General features: G+C 38.8%; 1 protein-coding gene across 1 annotated transcript in view; it reads left to right on the forward strand.

The window, feature by feature from the left end:
* The window catches only part of LOC114702470 (cytochrome P450 2C55-like), a 53290-nt gene that overhangs the window by 7127 nt on the left and 24582 nt on the right, over positions 1 to 21581 (forward strand). The window contains 3 exon segments of the mRNA XM_037206688.1: positions 1644 to 1820; positions 4620 to 4761; positions 5419 to 5606. Coding sequence (XP_037062583.1) covers positions 1644 to 1820; positions 4620 to 4761; positions 5419 to 5606 — 507 coding nt within the window.

Here is a 21581-nt window from a genome sequence, read left to right on the forward strand (position 1 = left end):
CCTGTTCTACTCTTTTTCTTTAGAAATAGTTTTGCTTTGTCATATTTTATTTTATTTTACTTTGGTTTCTCGAGACAGGGTTTCTCTATGTAGCCCAGGCTGTCCTGGAACTAGCTCTGTAGACCAGGCTGGCCTCAATCTCACAGAGATCTGCCAGTCTCTGCTTCCTGACTGCAGGGATTAAAGGAGTGCCCCACCCTGGCACTTTATCATATTTTAAAGTTATTTTGTTTTTGTGTACATGTATGTGGTACATGTACATATGTGTGTGTATGCATATATATGGAGTTTGGAGGACAAGCTTCCTCAGGATCTCTACCTTGTTTTAGGGACAGAGTCTCCCCTTGGCCTGAAGCTCACCTACAGGGTAGACCAGCTGGCCACTGAGTTCCAAAGATCTGCCTGTTTCTGTCTCCCTGTCTCTGGGATTACAAGCATGAGAACCCATGCCCGGCTTCTTCACATGAATTCTGAGAACTGACTTAGATCCTCAATTTGTGCACCAAGTGTTTACTGATTGACTCTCTTGTCATCACCCTGGATTGATGATTTTTTGTTTGCTTTTCTGCTCGAATTTTTAGAAGACTCTTCTTAAAAGCAGTCTTAGGTCAACAGCAAAATCCAGTGGAAAGAACAGAGGTATTCTAACAGCTTCCAGTGAGCTCTGTGACATTTGATTCTTCTTTATTCTCAGCCCTCAAGGATATCTCAGTTTTTAAAAAATATTTATTTTATTATTATTATTATTTTGAGAATTTAATTTCATAGATGCGTACTGTGTTTTCATAATTTCCCACACTTTCTCTCTCCAGCTCTTTCCATGTCTCCCCCACTTCCTCTCAACTTTATGACCTCTTCTTCTTTAATTATTGTTTAGTAATACATACAGATATATAAATACATGTAACAATCATATCTGTATATGTTTAAAGATGATTTGGAACTGGATAGCCTAGCAGGGGTCTCATCTCTGGACAAGACTGATTCTCCCACTTTTAGCATCCATTAATTGCCTCTGATTATTCATCTAGTGGTGGGACCTCGTGAGACTTCTCACTTCCATGTTGGTCAACTGGAATTGTCACTGTGCAGGTTTTATATAGTTGGTCGTATTGTAAAGATCCCATGAGTTTAAGTCCCTATCATATATCAAAGACACTCTCTTATATATAACCTGGAGTAACCACAGAAATCAGGGAAATAAAAAGAATAGCTCAGTTTTAAATAGCCATATCTGTCTTAAGACTGTGCCTGGCAAGTGTCCTTCAAGATCTATCTGCAGAAGAGTCACTCTCATGAAATTTCACAGCTGAGTTTGACCACTATGTGGTCAGTTTTTACCTTTGATAATCTTGGTCAACATAGTGGACTCTTTTATATTTAGTTAAATGTTCTTCACCAAATGACCACCATCTTTTTTATTCGCTCTACCTTTTAACTATTGCTTGGCATATGATGAATATGACTTTAATACATGTTTATAATTTAGGACTTTTTTGAGATGGCGTCTCATTATGCTACCTAGATTATTCTCAAACTCATACACTCCGGTGATTCACTAACATAAGCCTCCTGAGTAACTGGTCTACAGATCTGAGTGACTACATTCAGCCTAATGAACATATATTTTATTAATTTTTAAGGTCTGCAATGCTTTCCCTGTCTTACTTGATTATCTCCCAGGAAGCCACAAGAAAGCACTTAAAAATTTTGCTGAAATAAAAAGTTATATTTTGAAACGTGTGAAAGAACACCATGAAACACTGGATATTGATAATCCTCGGGACTTCATTGACTGTTTCCTGATCAAAATGGAACAGGTAAAATGTTATTTGTTGGCTTTCATTTTGCATTTCATCAATCATTTCTATTCTTACTGGGGGAAATCTAACTTTTTAGGCAAGAAACACTTGGTAAGCACTTTAGGTTCCTATTGTGGGCGTGGATTGAACTAGCATCATTTAAGATTTAAAATTGAATTGTTAAGTAATCAAAATACATGAGCATCATTTAATAAGTTTTTTTGAGGAAAGGGAATATACATTACAGGTAAGTTAGACATATAAATGACATAGAAAATACAAATTATCAAATATTAAAATAAAAAGTGGACTTGGTCATATAGGAGAGTAATAAACATGAGCATAACCTGGCAGTCTTCATTGGTGACTTGGGTTTGTTACTAATGAGTATTTACAGTGAGGTAGCAGGAGCTAGAATTTAAGATGTGTACAGTGAGGTGATGAGAGGCTCAGATGTGTGTAGTGACATGGAGGGAAGGTAAGAACTTTAGCTGAGTATATCCAGAAATGACTCTACAAAGCAGCCAGTTCCCACTGTGGTTTAGAGAACCACACAGACAAGCAGGTAAAGATGTCCTTGAGGTACTCGGCACACATAGGTGTCAGAATGAAAAGATTTGATTCAGTCAGGTATTTGTTTAAAACAAGAGTGCAATGATTATGCTACCAGGGGGAACTCACTGAGTTCAGTAGAGTGATATCTGAGATGAGAATGGAGTTCAAAGACCAGCTACAAGGACTTTCCCTGCTTTGGACTGGCTGAATGGTAGTCTGGATTATGGAAAAATAGATTCTGAAATAATATTGTCACTAATTTTGGCTTACTCTCAGCCATCTTGAATTTTAATCTATCTCATATTTTAAAAACCCACCAGTTTATTGATGGGCGCCTTGATTGTTTCCAATGGGTACTGCTGCAAGGAACAGGAAAGCAGGCATCTCTTTGGCTTATTAATTTCAATTAGTTTTTGAATGTATAATGAAGAGTGGGATGGCTGAGTCATGTTCATTTCATTTTTACTCCTTTGAGGAAGTGCCTTACTATTTGTCAAGATGATTGTAATAATTTATATTAGAATATCAATGTGCAGTCTGCACATTGTCTGCACCTTCACCTGCACTTACCATCTTTAAAATAGTCTCTCCAGTGATTAGCACCTTTAGGGGTACTTGCCTGACTCTACAAAGCTGCCAGTTCCCCCTATGGTTTAGAGAACCACACAGATGTTTATTTCCCTCTGCTCCAGAGTCACTTAAAAGAGTCAACTTATTGGGAACCTTTGAGATAGAGTTCCTTCAATTATGGCCATGTCCTTCCTTCACTCAGAAAAATCTGTATGTTTGGAGTTTCAAAGAATTTTATGCTACTGGGCATGATGGTGCATGCCTTTAATCCCAGCACTTGTGAGGTAGAGGCAGGTGGATTTCTGAGTTTGAGGCCAGCCTCGTCTACAGAGTGAGTTCCAGAACAGTCAAAATGACACAGAGAAAAACCTTGTCTCAAAAAACCAGAAAAGAAAGAAAGAAAGGAAAGAAAGAAGGAAGGAAGGAAAGAAAGAAAGGAAGGAAGGAAGAAAGAAGAAAGGAAGGAAGAAAGGAAGAAAGAAGGAAGAAAGGATTCTTTGGTAGTGTCTTTGGATTGTCATTACTGACCCAATATACTTTCAGTCTTCTCATTTGGTATGAATATAAATAATTTCTCAGTTGACAAGTGCTGTGAGATATTTGATCACACTGTGACACCCTAAGACTGTGTTAATAAAGTTAACCTTGAAGCAGGGGGCGGAGCCATCAACTAGTTGACAAGAATTCGCCATAGAGAGAATGGGGACCCAGAATACAGATAAAACGGCACAGGAAAGAGTAGAAAGGGACTTGGAGACTCGTGGATGTTTTTTCCTTCCTTTTTTGGTTTGGGAAGTGTGGAGAGAAGGTCAACTGGTCGCTTCTCTGCTGCTTCTTTGATTGATCAGGTTTTCATCCCAATATCTGACTCTCAAGTCTTTATTGGTAACAGAATAACATGGATAAAAAGAGAAGTATGTTAGGTTCTAAACCCATTCTGTCTTTCCTTCAGAGAGATAGGTGGAGGGAGACTTGGGAGTCTCTTATTCAATTTTGTATCACACTTGAAAAACTCTCTTGCTGGGTGCACTGGTGCATGCCTGACATTTGCCCTGCTTACACTTAGTATATGAGTATTCATGTTGATGATAAAGATTTATTATTATTATTTTTAAAATTATGCATAGGTGTGTGTGTTTGTATGTGGGTTTGTACACACCTGTGCAGGTGACCTCAGAGGCCAGAAGTGTGGATCCTTTGGTGCTGGAATTACAGTTGGATTTACAGAGCAGCCTAATGTGGGTACTAGGAACTGGTCTTGGGTTCTCTGGAAGAGCAACAAGTGCTTTTAACTGCTGAGCCATCTCTTTAGCCCTCATACAGATGTTAAAATACTCATGTTCCAGGTGGACCACCTCCATTGCCATAATATATTTTCAGTAAGAAGGAATGAGAAATGTGTTTATTGGTGGGTTCTTTTCTTATGTTATTAGTGTGACATGTTTTGTATGGCTTAACATAGCTATAAAAAGGTCTGAGAAGTTGAATTTTGATGCAGGAAGAAATAAGGGCATAGAAATGAAGACTGGATCAGGTAATTTACATTCTCTGCCATATTATGCACATGCTGTAATATTTTTACTACACCCTTCACTTTCTAAATTTGCTTCTCTGTAGAACAACCTGTATTATTTGCACTTGTTGCAATTTAATATAATGGTCAGTATCTAAATATCACATAAAAATTCCTAGGAAAAGAACAAGCCACACTCTGAGTTTACTACTGAAAGCTTGCTGGCTACTGTGACTGATTTGTTTGTAGCTGGATCAGAAACCACAAGTACCACCCTGAGATATGGGATCTTGCTCCTCCTGAAGCACACAGAGGTCACAGGTATGACTCTGACACGTGTGAGGCAAAGCTAGTCTTCTTTAGACGTCTCTGAAAGAAGTTTTAATATTGATGCTTTTGTGTCATTAGATGCCATTTGTACACGTGATAAGATGAAGATGAGGCCAATTTTGACAATAGAGAAAATGAGAGAGGAAAGTACAGTTACTGTGAGCAGTAGTCCCACAGCAAAACTCCAAATCCAGACAGTACCCAGAGATCTTTTCCTGGTACTGGAATTACAGTAGTAGGCCACCTGTGGGTACTAGGAATTAAATGTGGGTTCTCTGGATGACAGGCTAGTGCTTTTAACCACCAAAACATCCATCCAGCTCCAGGATTCCATTTTAAAGTATCATATCACTGTTATTTTGATGTAAAATTAATTTTTGTTGTGTGTTTTTTCTATAAGATAGTAATTATTAGAATTCATGTGTATAAGACATTTACACATTGAAACATTTCATCATTTCTGTGTATTAATTATACTGTACAATAATGTACCTGTCTGCACAGATAATGCCTACATAGTGGGAGAGTTTTCTGTATTATAACAATTCTCTAATTCTAAGTGTACATATGGCCTGATACCTTTATCACACTTCATATAGCCTTGAATTGGTATGACAAATGTACCATTTCTCAATTGTGTCCTCTCAGCTAAAGTCCAGGAAGAGATTGATCATGTAATTGGCAGACACAGGAGTCCCTGCATGCAGGACAGGACCCGGATGCCTTACACAGATGCAACGGTGCACGAGATCCAGAGATACGTTAACCTCATCCCCAACAATGTGCCCCATGCAGCTACCTGTAATGTTAGATACAGAAATTATGTAATTCCCAAGGTAAGCTTGTTCCTCTGACCCTGCACTTATCAGTTATCTTGTAGTTTCTGATTTCAAAATATGGTTTCAATCCTCCACCAACACAAAACAAGAGAAGTTCAGGACTCCTGTAGGAATAGTAAGTTTTATGACCTTCTTCTTCTTGTTCTTCTTGTTCTTGTATTTGTTCTTCTAGTTCTTGTTCTTTGTTCTTGTTCTTCTTGTTTTCTTGTTCTTCCTCTTCCTCTCCTCCTCCTCCTTTGATGGGATCTCACTGTGTAGCTCTGGCTAACCTCAAACTCACAGATCTGCTTACTGCTTTATGAAACATCTTATTAGCCAATGTCTTCCAAATATAGCCTTCTTTAATATTTTTGGGATTCTGTTTATATTTCTAAGTAAATGTTATATACTCAGTTTGTTGATTTTTCCAAAATGCTTATCTGAGACTTTTTTATTGGGGTGATTTTAAATGCAATAATTTATAAATTATTGATGCTTTAATGTACCAAAACTTTCAATTTGTGGATTTGATTATGGTACCAACTTATCTGACCTTTCCTTAATTTTCTCAATATTGTTTTGTTTTCAGTACAGTGGCTTCCACATAGATTACCCTTTCCAGAATGAAAGAGATTTCTGAATTTATGAATAAAGTGTAAACTCTTTAAAACACTTAAAACTGCTATTTTTGTTAACTAGCTGTGTGAGCTGTACACTGCTGAAAGGGTGTATATGTTGAAGTCCCCTGCTTTTGCTATAATAGAGTCTATGTTTCCCTCTAATCTTAATAAGTTAAACTCTTATATTTGGCTGCTCTATGTTGTACCATGCATCATGTTGGAGATACATATTACATATAATAGCATACAATATATAATTAAAGTTATATGATATCATCTAGGTGTATGCTTATATATTATAATATATAATATAATTGTATATATTCCTCTGGCTAAATTAGCCACTTTACTATTATATACTGACCTTCTTTGTCTCATTTTTTGATCTTGTCTTAAAGTATATTTTATTTAATTATGGATACTTCTGCTTTATTTGGATTCCACTGCCTGTACCATGTTATTGCATCTCTTTCAGTGTATATATATTACTCTAAGTGAAGTAAGCTAACAATATGGCTTTTTTGAACATTAAGTTTTTTATGGTGTGGTATTTAAATTTGAGAATTCATCTATAATTAGGGTAATCATTGACAAGCAATGTCTTCCAATTATCATTTATTTTCTGGTCTAATTATAGCTTCTTTATTGTTTCTCTCTTTTAAAATCCTCTTTTGTGGCAATGTGGTTTACTCAAAAAGTGTGTGTGTTTTGATTTCTTGCTTATTGAGTGTGTGTGTCTACTATAGATTTTTGCCTTGTTTAAGAAAACATATTTTGATTTCATCATGCTATGTTGAAATGGCAACTTAACATGCTGATAAAGTTTAAAAAGAGATAAACAAAAAAAAAGGAAACAAAATAGCCCAATAAAAACTCTGTACCCGTAGTCTCCTTTTTCCTACATTTTGTGCATTTTAACACTTTTGAGTCAGTGTCTCACTGTTTGGCTGACGTTTCCAGTCTTGAGTTCAAATGATTCCCGTTTCCATCTCTCCGTGCTAGGCTATGGGCGTGTCCTTATGTATGTTTTGAAAATTTGTCCTTTCTATTTCCCTTTCTTTTCTTGGTAGTGCTAAGTATTGAACCCAGGGCCTTCCACATGTCAGCAAGTGTTGCTCCACTGAGCTGTGGCCCCACAATTTGATTTGGATGCCATATTTTTATCTTCTTATATTGCCTATATTTAAGCATACTTATACAGTTATGATTTTTGACTGTTTTTTGTCTTTCATACTAAAGATATGAATGATTTTTGTTTCATTCTTTTACAATGTTAGAACCTTTTGAATTTATCTGTGATTTATTGTTAACCATGAGCTCCATACATTCTCATGTTTTTTCTTATGAATTGATATCTCTTTCACTTTGAAGAACCCCCTTAAAATTTATGTAGGTCTGGTAGAGATAAAGTCTCCCCCCCCCGAAACTTTATTATGCCTTCTATAGTCGAAAGGTTTCTCTGGTTCCACCTAGCCTCACAGTCCCACAGCTGCTTATAAAATAATCCCTTATCTGTCAGGCAGTGGTAGCGTACACTTGTAATCCCAGCACTTGGGAGGCAGAGCCAGGTAGATCTCTATGAGTTCAAGACCAGCCTGGGCTACAAAGTGAGTTCCAGGAAAGGCGCAAAGCTACACAGAGAAACCCTGTCTCAGAAACAAAACAAAACAAAACAAAACAAAACAAACAAACAAACAAAACAATCCCTCAAAGGCTCAATATTATTTACAAATTGTATAGCCCATGGCAGGCCTCTTGCTAGCTAGCTCTTATATCTTAAATTAACCCATTTCTATTAATCTATATTTTGCTACATGTTTCATGGCTTTACAGGTCTGCTGGCATGTTGCTCCTTGGGCAGCAGGCTGGCGACTCTCAGACTCTGCCTTTCTCTTTCCTGTCTCTTTCCTTGGATTTCCCACCTGCCTCTAAGTTCCTTGTCATAGGCCAAAGCAGCTTATTTATTAATCAATGGGAACAAACGTATATTCACAGCATATAGAAAGACATCCCCCAGCAGCCTTCATTTTTTTTTTAGGATTAACTTGGATGGATATAGTTCTTATTGTATTATTTCATGAATGAGATATCTAAGACAGTATTGAAAAGAAGCCGTGATAGCATTCTTGTTTCTTTCATTGTTAATTTTTAAAATTAGACTTATTTATGAGTGTGTGTGTGTTTATGTTGTGTGTTTGTGTGTATGTGTGTGTGTGTATGTGTGTGTGTAATGTGTGTGTGTGTGTGTGTGTGTGTATGTGTGTGTGTGTATGTGTAGGTCAGAGGAATACTTGCATGACTCAGTTCTGTCCTGTCACCTCCTGGGATAGGATCTTGTGGTCAAATTCAGGTTGTCAGGCTGGCATGCAAGCCTTTACCTGCTGAGCCATCTTGCCTGACCTTCCACTCATTGAATTCTTTATCACTTACTTTTATTTGTTATTTTCAGGGCACGAATTTAATAACATCACTGACTTCTGTGCTATACGATGACAAAGAATTTCCCAATGCAAGAATATTTGACCCTGGCCATTTTCTGGACGAGAAAGGAAACTTTAAGAAGAGTGACTACTTTATGCCTTTCTCAACAGGTAAATAAAATTTGTTTCTATTTGTACTTCAGGTACAGGGTAAACTTTTTTTTGACACTATGTTGTCTAGGCTGACCTCAGACTTCTGAACTCAATTTTCTTGTCCCAGCTGTCTAAACATTTGGCACTAGAGACATGTGTCACCAAACCTGATTCCACAAAATACAATTTTGAGATAAATTAGATCATCCATCATGTACTCAGGGGCAGGCTGGTTTGCTCTTTGTGCCTCCTCAGGAGTAGCACTCCCAGTGCCGATGCGTGTTCCTCAATCATGACACATCCTCATTAGTGGGGCTTTGAGAAGATCAGCCTATGTTTTAAATTGAGAAAACTAGAATATAGGTCAGTTGGATTTTGCTTCTGCATTTACCTCTAACTTTCCTAAGTGCTCCTCTTGAAAGTGAACCTCATTTAGACTTTCTCACCTGCATGAGAAAAGTATCTCAGTCCATTCTCAGACAGCTCTGAGAACCCAAGTGCCCTAGAGAATATAATGGGCTCTGAAGAGACTCACTTCTGAGTTAGGGAAGCAGGTGAGTCAACAGGGCACGGCAGTCCAATTGGATTAGTGCTGCGAGAGAGGGAAGCTTGGGTTTCTGGCCAGATCAGAGGAGAAGTTGCTTACATCCCGCTCTTTCATACCCACAGGAGTATTCTAACAGGATAGAGGGAAGTTGGCTGACTCATAGGGAGGAAAGAAGTAAGAAAAGAAGAGGAGGCAGGGAACTGTACAGAGGAGGGGACATTTTCTGTAGGTGCAGGAGACTAAAACTTGACAAGAATGCAGGTTGAGAAAGACCTTGGAAATGTGAAAAGACACTCTGCAGTGATTCCAGAGCCTCTTGAGTTTCCTTTACTTATGATCCTCCACCTTGGATGTCCGATCTCACTCCACATTATGTGTTCTGTGTCTCCTGACACAGAGTCACATTCATTTTTGCCATGTGTTTTTGTGACTTTCATGTGGGTCTGCATTGCACATTTTTGCATGTGACAGATTGAGTCCTTCTTTTTAGGGAACTCAGATTTGGGCTGGGAGGCAAAAGATGACACAGCATAATGTTCAAGTAGTCCACGCTGCTATGGAAGCAGAGCCAGCAAGGAAGCCTGGGAGTCAGGGTCACAAAGGATCATAAGGAAATGGCACAGAGAGCGGGTCTTCCTGAAAGTATCAGAGCAGCACTTCTTAGACAAATGGTGAAGCCTGAGGCTTTCTGTATGGTGTTGGAGACTGGGGAAGGGAGTGGTGAATGGAGCTGAGGGAGGACAGTCATGACATGGAGTATCAGACAGAAAAGAGAATGTGAAGGTCCAGGCTAAGCCATTTGGACCTTGCCTCATAGGGCAGATGTAGGAGATGCATCTGAAGTGAGGGAAATTATAGATATAGACAGGTAAGCTTGAATAGGCACAAATGGAAACTTAGTATCTGAATCTCTTAGCACCTCCACCTTCAGCCATTAGAGCAGTGGCGTGAATGTGTTGCTAGAAGACGGATGCCAACTTGAAAGGTCAAAGGATAGTTCTAGCGTATGATTTGTTGACGAAGTTGTGATATAGAGCTTATAATAAATATTTAAAGAATGAAAGGTGCCTGCTAAAACCAGTAGATATCATTGTATCCAATGTTGTGTGTATCTCTGCTCATTCTGTCATTCAGCATTTGACTCATTCACCATTTAAGAATCAAATATTTAACTGACTGCCTTCATAACAGTTCATGACCTACTGTAAGGAGGGAATCCTCTGTGTTTGCTTTTGATTTTCAGGAAAGCGGATGTGCGTGGGAGAGGCCCTGGCTCGCATGGAACTGTTTCTGCTTCTGACCACCATTGTGCAGAATTTTAATCTGAAATCGTTGATTGACACAAAAGACATTGATACTACCCCATTGGCCAGTACTTTTGGCCGTGTACCACCTTCATACCAGCTGTGCTTCATTCCTCGTTAAAGAACAGACTCCTTCCCACTATTAGGGATACCTCTCTCTTTTATTCTCTCATGTCTCTCCATTCCCCCACAATCCAGAGAGCATCCATCCTTCTTTGAGAAGATCTTCATGAGTTATCACGCAAATTCGCCCACTGCCCCCTTCAGTCTGTAACTCTTGCATTGACCATGACCTGTACTGACATAAATGCTGAATTATTATTATTATTATTATTATTATTATTATTTTGGTTTTTCAAGACAGGGTTTCTCTGTGTAGCTTTGTGCCTTTTCCTGGAACTCACTTGGTAGTCCAGGCTGGCCTTGAACTCACAGAGATCTGCCTGGCTCTGCCTCCCGAGTGCTGGGATTAAAGGCGTGTGCCACCACCGCCCGGCCAAAATGCTGAATTATTAATATGCTATGGGTGTAATACAGAACAGTTCAGCCAAGAGCCATCTCTGCTCTGCTTGGTTCAAAATAAAAAGAGTTATTAATGGAAGGGTCATTTTTCAGGCTTCTTTGTGCATAGTGCATGTAAAGAATGAAAAAGTATCTTCAGTGTTTTTGATCTTAGCCATTTTGACAGGTGTAAAACAGTATCTCAGAGTCGTTTTGATTTGTATTTCCCTGATGACTAAGGATGTTGAGCAATTCCTTAAATGTCTTTCGGCCATTTGAGATTCTTCCGTTGAGAATTCTCTGTTTAGCTCTGTAGCCCATTTTTTATTTAGATTGTTAGTTATTTTGATGTCTAGTTTCTTGAGTTCTCTATATGTTCTGGAGATCAGCCCTCTGTCAGATGTGGGGTTAGTGAAGATATTTTCCCATTCTGTAGGCTGTCATTTTGTCTTATTGAGCATGTTCTTTGCTCTACAAAAGCTTCTCAGTTTCAAGAGGTCCCATTTATTAATTGTTTCTCTCAGTGTCTGTGCTACTGGTGTTATATTTAGAAAGTGGTTTCCTGTGCCAATGTGTTCAAGACTACTTCCTACTTTCTCTTCTATCAAGTTTAGTGTAACTGGATTAGTATCATAATGAAATACTATCTTTCATCTATTAGGATAAGAATTACGAAGTTAAAATGAAACAGAAAATAAATGAATTGGTAATAATGAGTAGGAATTGGCATTCTTTATTTTGTCAACTTTTTCAAAACCTGGGCTGCTATAGCTGCATAGGCTTATTTTTTGGCCTTCTATACTAGTCTATCAGTCTACATGTCTGTTTTTGTGTCAGCATTATACTGTTTTTGTAACTATGGCTCTGTAGTGTAATTTGAAATCAAGTATTTTGATAATTTCAACATTAATCTTTTAAGTATTGCTTTGTGTTTTCAGGATCTTTTGTGCTTTCATATGAATTTTAGGACTTTTTCTATCTCTGTGAAAACTCACATTAGAATTCTGATAAGGACTGCACTCAAAGATCACTTTCACTACTGTAGCCTTTTTCATGATATCAATTTTGTTGACCTGTGAGTACAGGAGGTCTTTCCATCTTCATATATCTTACTCATTTTTTTTTAGTGTTAAATTTTCATTGTAGAGGCCTTTTGCTTCCTCTGTAGGTCTGTTATATTGTTAAGAAGCTATTGTGAGTAGGATTGTTTCCTGATCTTGTTTTCATTGTTTTGAAGCTCAGTGCCCAGGCCTTCATGAGGCAGAAACCAAAGTCACCCCCTGCACTCCCACACCAGAGCTCACAGGGGATTCTGTAGATTTGCTCCAGTGTCAGATAGAAACCTGTACCCTGGTGAAACAGACTCCAGTTTCAGTCTGCATCATTGCCAGATGCTCAGTGAGCCTGACACCTCCCCTCAAACTGAGGGTACCAGTGACTGTGAGAATCTGGTATGACTGGTTTAGCTGTATAGCCTTGGTACTCTGAGAGACTGTTTGTACAACATCCTATCTCCAGACAGCATAACTATTATTGAGCCAGTGGCTGCAGATAGAGCTCTAGAATCCCTCCAACACTAGGCAGAAATCTGTACTTGGTGGGACCTATTTGTATTTTGGCTCGAATCACTGACAGTTTCAGCACAGCCCAACACCAAACTGGGGCCGCATAGTGTGCATGGGGTCTTGTTTGCTGGGGTTGGGGTGGAATAGAGCAAAAGAATCAGCACATGAATGTGCTGGAATGTAGTGTCAGCTTGATAAAACCCAGCACTGAGGAGATCCTACAACTTATACCCCCAGGTTTTCTTTTACCTGGAAAAAGAACATTGCCAGGGAAAAACATATGATCCATGCTATTGGACTCCTGTTCCAGACAGCACCACTTCTGGCTGATACTGAGGTCTTAGGTCACGAGTCTACTTCAGCTCAGATAATCATGAACCTTGGCTATACCCAGGTTCTATGGACTCAGAGCATAACATAGCTTAGTGGCATTTATTGCATGAATGTGGCATAGGAACTTTGAACTGGTTCATTAACAGTGGCTCCATCCAGTTCTAGGCAAAATTCTGCAGTGTCTGACCACTGGCTCATGAACTGATGAAGCATCTGGTCCTACCCCAGCCCCAGGGAGGAGCTAGTGGGAGTGGATACCCTTTTGAGATCTTATACTTATTCATTCTGAACCATACAACACTATCTGAGACAAGTCGGAGCCTCTATTACTCTCCAGTTCTGAAAAAAGATGGATCATGCCAACACAGGAAAAAAATACTGGGGTTGGGTTGCCACCTACTGATGCGCTGGTGGAAGTGACTACAGTGGACACCAGCTTGCTCCTGGAAAGACAGGGACTAACAAAACTAGACTGTGAAGACCGAAACCCCCAATCTTGCAGTTCTTAGATGATTTGGCACACCATAGCCATTGAGAGCATTTAAGAAACCACAATCTTTTCCAATGTCAAAATTAGATGTCAGAAATTGACAAGATAGAATCAGTATGGAAGACCTATGAGGAAATTAAAAGTAACTATGGTAAGAGGAGCTCAACACCTTCAAGAACACACACGGAAATGAGTCAGTACTCTGACAGAGAACCAACAAAGAGATGGAAGCAATGAAAACCAGATATATTACTCAGTGTTCTCTAGAGTAACAGAATTTGTAGAACGAGTCTTTTTTTTATATACAAAACAGGTATTTATTAGAATTACTTATAGGCCATGGTCTAGCTAATCTAACAATGGTTGTCTACCAACAGAAGGTCCAAGAATCCAGTAGTTATCAGAGCCTGATGATGGCCCTCTGGGTCCCAAGGCTCTCCCCACTAATAAAGCTCATTCTTTTTTTTTTTTTTTTTTTTTTTGGTTTTTCGAGACAGGGTTTCTCTGTGTAGCTTTGCACCTTTCCTGGAACTCACTTGGTAGCCCAGGCTGGCCTCGAACTCACAAAGATCCACCTGCCTCTGCCTTCCAAGTACTGGGATTAAAGGCGTGTGCCACCACTGCCCGGCATAAAGCTCATTCTTAAGGGTGATTGGTTGCAGCTTTCTTTTTATTATAGCTGTCAATCTTCTCCATATTCTTTTTGTCATAATAGGGATCATCTGTGACCCATTTATAAGCACCTTCATTTTTCTCTTTTAACCAACTCTCTCCTTTCCTGCTATTATCTATGTCTTTCTGTTGTTTCTCTGTCCAAATTACTGTTCAGAGACCCAAGAACCTGCAAATTTTGTTCAGTGTCCTTGGATCTGTGCCTATAAAAGCAATGTATTTTGTCATACTTTTAAAAAGTAATTAATTATTTTTTCCAGTTCAATCACAATTTCCCCTTCCTCCTTCCTTTCCTTCCAGTCCCTCCTCCAACCTCCTGCCCTCTCCCTCACCTACTCTCTTCTCCCTTTCCTTCCCATGCATATCAGCCAGCCATGGGATATCAAGTTGCAGCAAGACTAGGCACCTCCCAAGAGCATGCAAAGAATCTGTCAGGAATCCCACAGAAAGACCAAGCCACACAATTGCAACACATTTGGACAAGGCAACCCAAGAGCATGCAAAGAATCTGTCAGGAGTCCCACAGAAAGACCAAGCCACACAATTGCAACACATTTGCAGATGGCCTAGGTATCTAGGGAAAATTCTCTGTTGGTTCGGTCTCCATGAGCCCCCATCAGCCCAAGTCAGTTGACTCTGTGTGTTTTCCCATAGGGTCCTCGGCCCCTCTGGCTCCTATAGTCATTCCTCCCCCCTCTTATACAGGATTCCCCTGAGGTTTGCCTAATGTTTGGCTTTGTGGGTCTCTGCATCTGTTTTCATCTGTTGTTGGGTAAAGCCTCTCTGATGACAATTGGGCTAGGCAGATCTATGAGCATAGCAGAACATCACTAGGAATCGTTTCATTGCTTTTTTTTTTTTTTGCCAGTTATGTTTAGTTCTATCCTAGGTCTCTGGGCTGTCCAGCTTCTGGGTCCTGGGCCTCCAGACAGTGTCTCACTATATAGCCTTGGCTGTCCTGGAACTCTCTATGCAGATCAGACTGATCTCAAACTCACAAAGATCCACCTGCCTGTTTTCCACGTGCTGGAATTAAAATCATGTGCCCCATGCCCAGTTGTAAACTATTATGTTTCTTTCCTTTTATTTTTCAAGACACAATTTCTTGATGTACTCCTGACTATTCTGGAATTCACTATGTCGACTAAGTTGGCCTCAAACTCACAGAGATCCACCTGCCTCTGCGTCCCAAGTGCTGAGATTAAAGGCATGCATCACCATGCCTAGCTTGGTTTTTATTTTGCTACTTCTCATGGAAAAGAACCACAATGGCAGTTTTGCACCCATTCCATCCCACAGTTCTATAAAATCTACCTGTGTCATTTTCTTAGCATTATCACATTTCACTATGTAAAGAAGTACATTCACAGGTTCAGGTTACAAGGATTGGGACATGGATTTCTCTAGTGCGGTGATGAGAGCATTATTTCACACAGCACATCACTATTGTACTAAAATTATCACCAAAGGCTGAAGTCATGTTTTGTGTCATGTTTAAGTGTTCAAGGACACATGAGGTTAATCAGGCAGGAGTTGTTTAAGGGTAATTTGGCCAGAAAATAAAAATGGAAGGTGCTAATGACTGTGCTATGAACATTTATTGGTTTATTCTTTCTGCTTATTTCCATCAACTAAAATATACTTTCCCAGGTTAACTAATGTTGCCTGGCCCACGTTCACTTCCAGGGGTCCTCAGCTCAGTAACATTTTTTTTTCTGAGACAGGGTTTCTCTTTGTCACCCTGACTGTCCTGGAATCACTCTGTAGACTAGATTGGCCTCATACTCACAGAGATCCACCTGCCTCTGTCCCCTGAGTGCTGGGATTAAAGGCGTGTGCCACTACTGCCTGACATCAGTAACATTCTTTGTATGATATATTCCAATCAATCAGGGGCACCCACTGTTCTCTGCATCATACTGTGTCACAACAGAAGAACTTCATTTTATTATAAACTTGTACTTGTGACAATTGTAATAGATGCTGATATGTTTAATGCATTCAACTAAAGAGCAGAGACATGAATACATAAGGCAGGTAAAATGAGGTACAAATTGTACTGGATTGCTTATCTATTGGACTCCTTTTTAAATGTACTATACAAAGATACAAACTAAAGTAAATGCCCTTTAGTAGGATAATAAATAAACAATCTAAGTATATCCATACAATGTAATATCATTTTGTGTCAAAGATATGTGAATTATGGGGGAAATATGGAGCTTACACTATTGTTAAATGAAAGATCCAAGCTGAAAGGATCACATATTTTGTGATTCCAATGATTTAACATTCTAGACAATGTAAAGCTGGAGTGACACTAATATAGCATTTGTTGACAAGGACTTTGGCAGATGGAAGAACAGAGGGTTTAAGGAAATGAGTCCATTCTGTATAATGATAAATATAACACTATATACTACATAAAACTAGTTAAAATATACTCTAGGACTGTGATTGTAGCTAATTTGGTGGAGTGTTTTCCAAGCGTGCACAAAGCTCAGAAGTTTGTTCCCCAAAACCACATAAACCCGACATGGTGGCACAAGCTTGTAATACCAGAACTTGGGAGATGGAGGTAGAACAATCAAGACATTTGAGGGATTTTGGTTACATAATGGAGACAAGGCTAGTCTGGGTTACCTTAGACACTATCTCAAAAGAAAAAAGACCACATTAATGTACAACACAGAGTAAACATGATGTATTCTGTGATCTTTGGATTGGTGATGTATCTTTGTTGGTTCCTTGATTGTTCTATTGAATCACACTGATGAGGATTGATTGTAGGTGAGGCGGGTGTGTGAAGGTGGATGTAGGGATTGTACAATTCCACTTATCTTGGTTGTGAAACTAAATCTGCTTTAAAATGAATTCTATTAACTGAAAAACTTTCCACAACTAACACATCCTGGGAGTTCAGCTCCCAGAACTGATTCAGGGTTGTAAATAGAATACCTTCAGAGTAGCGGGGTTCAGGAAATTTCTTTATCTGATGGTCTTTAGGAATAAGTTTCTATCTGTCTGAGGGAAAAAGACTCACACATGTGCTGAGGGTCATTCTCCTTTCTTCTTCTCCAGCTCTAATTCTCTAGCTATTTTTCAGCTTTAATTCTGGGCTCTAATTCTACCAATTTTCTTTTCTTCTCTAATTCTATTCATTCTCTTTATTCTTTTCTACTCTAATTCTCCATAGCTTACATACACATTCAACAGCAAACTTTTTTCTTTGTAATAAAAAAGATTACAAAGGCTACCTCTAAGGGGAGTGAGTAACCATGACAATACCTGGCTTCAAGGTCCCTGGTGTACAGACTGTGAGCTGAGGCCGAGGACACAGAGTCAGGTGAGACAAGCTGCTGAGGGAATTGCATAGGGAGTAGGTTTTTGTTAGCCCGACTAGGCAAAAGAGGCTGGTGTAGTATTTTAAGTTGCTCTGTGTTAATAACCTTGGTTGGACACCTGCATATCTGTAAAGTTTTTAACTTATGATCTGTTTACAGAAACATTCAGTGTAGTTTGAAATTGCTCTGAGGTTTCAAATCAGCTAAATGTATGTAGCTTGTCTTAGACCGGGGAGAAATTGTTTTCTTATGTTAGTCTGAGTTAAAGAAACAAAGCAGGCTTTTAAGTGTCTTACAGTCCTCGTGGGACAATAGATCTAGTTATGAAGCCTATCCTAGTATATTTTCTATTTATCAAAATTGTGCAGCTTAATGAGAAGACATCTTCCTGACCATCCATGGCTATATGTGCCCATAAGATTGAGATGTAATCATGAGATCACATATACACATCACATGAGATTACACAGTACAGTGCAGGTACTGGGGAGATACCATAGTTGTTTCTGCACATGTAAAATCACAGACAGAAGTAACAGTTTCCAGAGTCTGTGGTTCCATGTTTGAATGGGGTTCTCCTCCATCAGAGAATTATTCATCTGGTGGGTTGACATTTGAATTTATCAATTGCTGTCTGCTGTATTTGCATCATGGCCCTCAACAACTCATGACACACAACTTTAGCCATTCTCATGTTTGATTACTATTATCCTTCTTATTAATGGAAATGTCTAGGCAGTGGCCTTGGGTTAGGGACAAAGATGTCTCAAGGAATGGACTGCTCTCTACCAATGACTAAGCTTAATTCACACATGCCAAGGAAATGTGTTTCTTTAGGTTAGACCCACAGCTGAGTCACAAACACATTTCTACCTTTTATTTTCTTCTTAGTTTTACACTGTATCAGCTTCAATCAAGATGTGTGCTCCGAAAGTGCTGAAGATTGTTAACACATGTTTTCCTCCTCATTTAGTCAGCTCTTCTTTAATCATTAACTAAGTTAATGTTTGCTCTGGAAGTTCCTGATTTAGATTGAATCACCAAATTGTAAGTTTTGTCACAAAACCATAAATAAGGCTGAATCCATATGGACTCCCCTCCCACTTCTACCATCAGCTAGCATGCCTCCTGTTCAAATGGACCATTCACATTGATTTTTGTCTTTACATCCATTTATGTAGCTTATTACAATTATTGTCTTGCATATACTGCACCATCCCTGCATTTCAAGCATGAGATCAACTTGGCGGCTACTTGGGTCATTGAGTATTTCAATTCCATCTTCACTTCAGCTTGAATCCTCTTCAAAGTTTCTATCTCTGTATTGAATTCTGTTTTCAAATCCTGCATTGTCTTTATCATTTCCATCAGCCTTATGTTTGTGTTTTCTTGGACACCACCCAGGAATTTATTCTTTTTAACTACACTCTTTCTTTTTAAGTTCATTGAACATTTTCTTTGAGCTCTTGCTAAACTCCTTGAATTTTTTGATGAAGTTTACGATTTTTCTTTTAAATTCTGTGTCCTAGGGTTCATCTAGGTAATTCTCATTGGCAAAGTTTCTATAAGACTGGTGTTTGGGGGTGCACAGCTTGCTCTTTCATACTGTTTGTGTTTTTGAGATGAGACGTGAGCATGCATAGTTATGTTGTTAGTTTGGTGTCTGATGTGAACAAAGCAGGTTGGGGCAGAAGAGAGCAGCAAGTCAGGTTAGGGTTAGAGGTAGGGTATGGCTCAGGTGGAGTGAAGTCAGATGGCACAGGGGACTGGGCTGGTGTGCTGGGTGTGTGTCTATCCAAGTCTGGAGTTTAGAGTATGTCTGGAAGCTGGAGAAGCATGTGCAGGATCTGGCTGTATGGAGAGATTTGATGTGGCATAAGAAGGACCTGCAGGTCAGGGCAGGTGGGTTTCTTCTTCACTTGGTTGATTGTTGTATTTGCTGGTTGGACACTTTTTAGTTTTATGAGTTCCCTTTTGTCAATCGTTTGCCTTAATTCCTGAGTGGAGTCCTATTCTGAAATTCTTCCCTACACTTACCTTGTAGAGTCTTGCCTATCATTACTTCTAGCAATTTCAGTATTCCAGGTCTCATACTGAGGTCTTTGATCCACTTAGAGTAGATTTTTGCACAGGATAATAGATACAGATCTAATTTTATCCTTCTACATGTGGACATCCAGTTTTCCTAGGACTATTAGTTGAAGATGTTGTCTTTCCTCCAGTGTGTATTTTTGGTATCTTTGTCATATGTGAGGTGCACTGATGTTCAGGTCTTCTATTTTGTTTCCTTGATCTACAAGTCTGTTTTTGTTTCAGAATCACTCCACTTTTATTATTATAGTTTTTTTTTTAAGTATTGCTTGAAATTTGGAATTGTAATTCCCCCATCATTGTTCTTTTTGCTCCAGATTTCTTTGGTTCTCTGGTGTCTTTGGTGCTTTGATATAAGCTTTTTGTGCTTCCCCATGAGCTTTAATTTTTTTCTATTTCTGTGAGGAATAGCTTGGATATTTTAATTGGGATCACACTGAATCTCTAAATTGCTTTTGGTAGGTTGGTAATTTTCACAGTATTAACCATACTGGTACATGAGTACAGAGGTCTTGTCATTTTCTAGGGTCCTCTTCAGTTTCTGTTTTCACAGATTTAACGTTTTCATTGTAGAAGTCTTTCACCTCCTGCTTAGGCTTATGTCTAGACATTGTATTTTTTTTTGAGGCTGTTGTGAATGGGAGTATTTTCATGATCTATTTCTCAGCATGTTTGTTACTGGCATATAGAAAGGCTCCTGATTTTTGTGTTGATTTTGTATTCTGTCACTTTGCTGACAGTGTCGATAATTTCTATAAGTTTTGGGAGCTTTTGTGTATATCATCTGCAAATAGGGATAATTTGACTTCTCTTTTCCTCCTATTTGTATTACTTTAATTTCTCTTGGCCAATTGCTCTTGCTGGGGGCTTCAAACAGTATTTTGAAAAAGAATGGGGATCGTGGACAGCCGTCTTGTTCTTTTAATAGCATTAGCTCAAGTTCTTCTCCATCTAGGATAATGTTGTCTGTGGATTTGTCAAATACAGCATATATTAGGTTGAGGTATATTTCCCCCAATCCTGTTTTTGCTAGGAATTTTATCATGAAGGCATTTTGCAGTTTTTTGTAGGCCTTTTCTGCATCTATTGAGATGATTATGTATTTTCCTTAACATCTACTTATTTTATTTATTAAATTACTGACTTACGTAATTGGAGGTTTCTGTCCCACTAGCAACTCCCAAATACCCAGCAGCTGCTTCTCAAATTACCACACAGAGGCTTATATTAATTATAAATGCTCAGCCAATGCTCAGGCTTATTACCAACTAGCTCTTACACTTAAATTAACCCATAATTCTTATCTATGTTTAGCCATGTGGTTTGGTACCTGTTCTTAATATGGCATTCTAATCTTGCTTCCTTTGCATCTGCTAGCAACTCTGACTCTGCCCTTCCTTTTCCCAGAATTCTCCTAGTCTAGCTCTTGCACTCAATCTCTTCCTGCCCAGTTATGGGCTAATCAGCCTTATTGTTAACAATGAGCATATTCCACAACAGACCTACATATGTTGAACCATCTCAATTTCCCCAGGATAATTGATTTTAGTGGATGAACTTTTTTTTATACATACCTATGTTCTGTTTGCAATTTTTTTTGAGAATTAAAAAATTAATTTTATTATAATTTTTTTAGAACTTCATATATGAGTAATGAATCTGTACCATTGTTGTAGCTCTGTCAATGGCCTCCTTTCTCCCGTCCAAAGTGCTGATGAACATTTTTCTTTAATTATTATTGTTTTACACACACACATACACACACACACACACACACACACACACACACACACACTACTGATTTTATTTAGTGTTGTCCATATGTACATGTGTCCAGAGCTAACCACTTAGGAATGGATGACCCATGTAGAAGCTTGTGCTTGGAGAAAACCTTTTTTTCCTCACTCAGCAGACATTGACTACCTTCAGTTCTTTACCTAGGGTAGGACCTTG

The sequence above is a fragment of the Peromyscus leucopus genome, chromosome 1, assembly GCF_004664715.2.
Source record: "Peromyscus leucopus breed LL Stock chromosome 1, UCI_PerLeu_2.1, whole genome shotgun sequence".
In the NCBI taxonomy this organism is placed as follows: Eukaryota; Metazoa; Chordata; class Mammalia; order Rodentia; family Cricetidae; genus Peromyscus; species Peromyscus leucopus.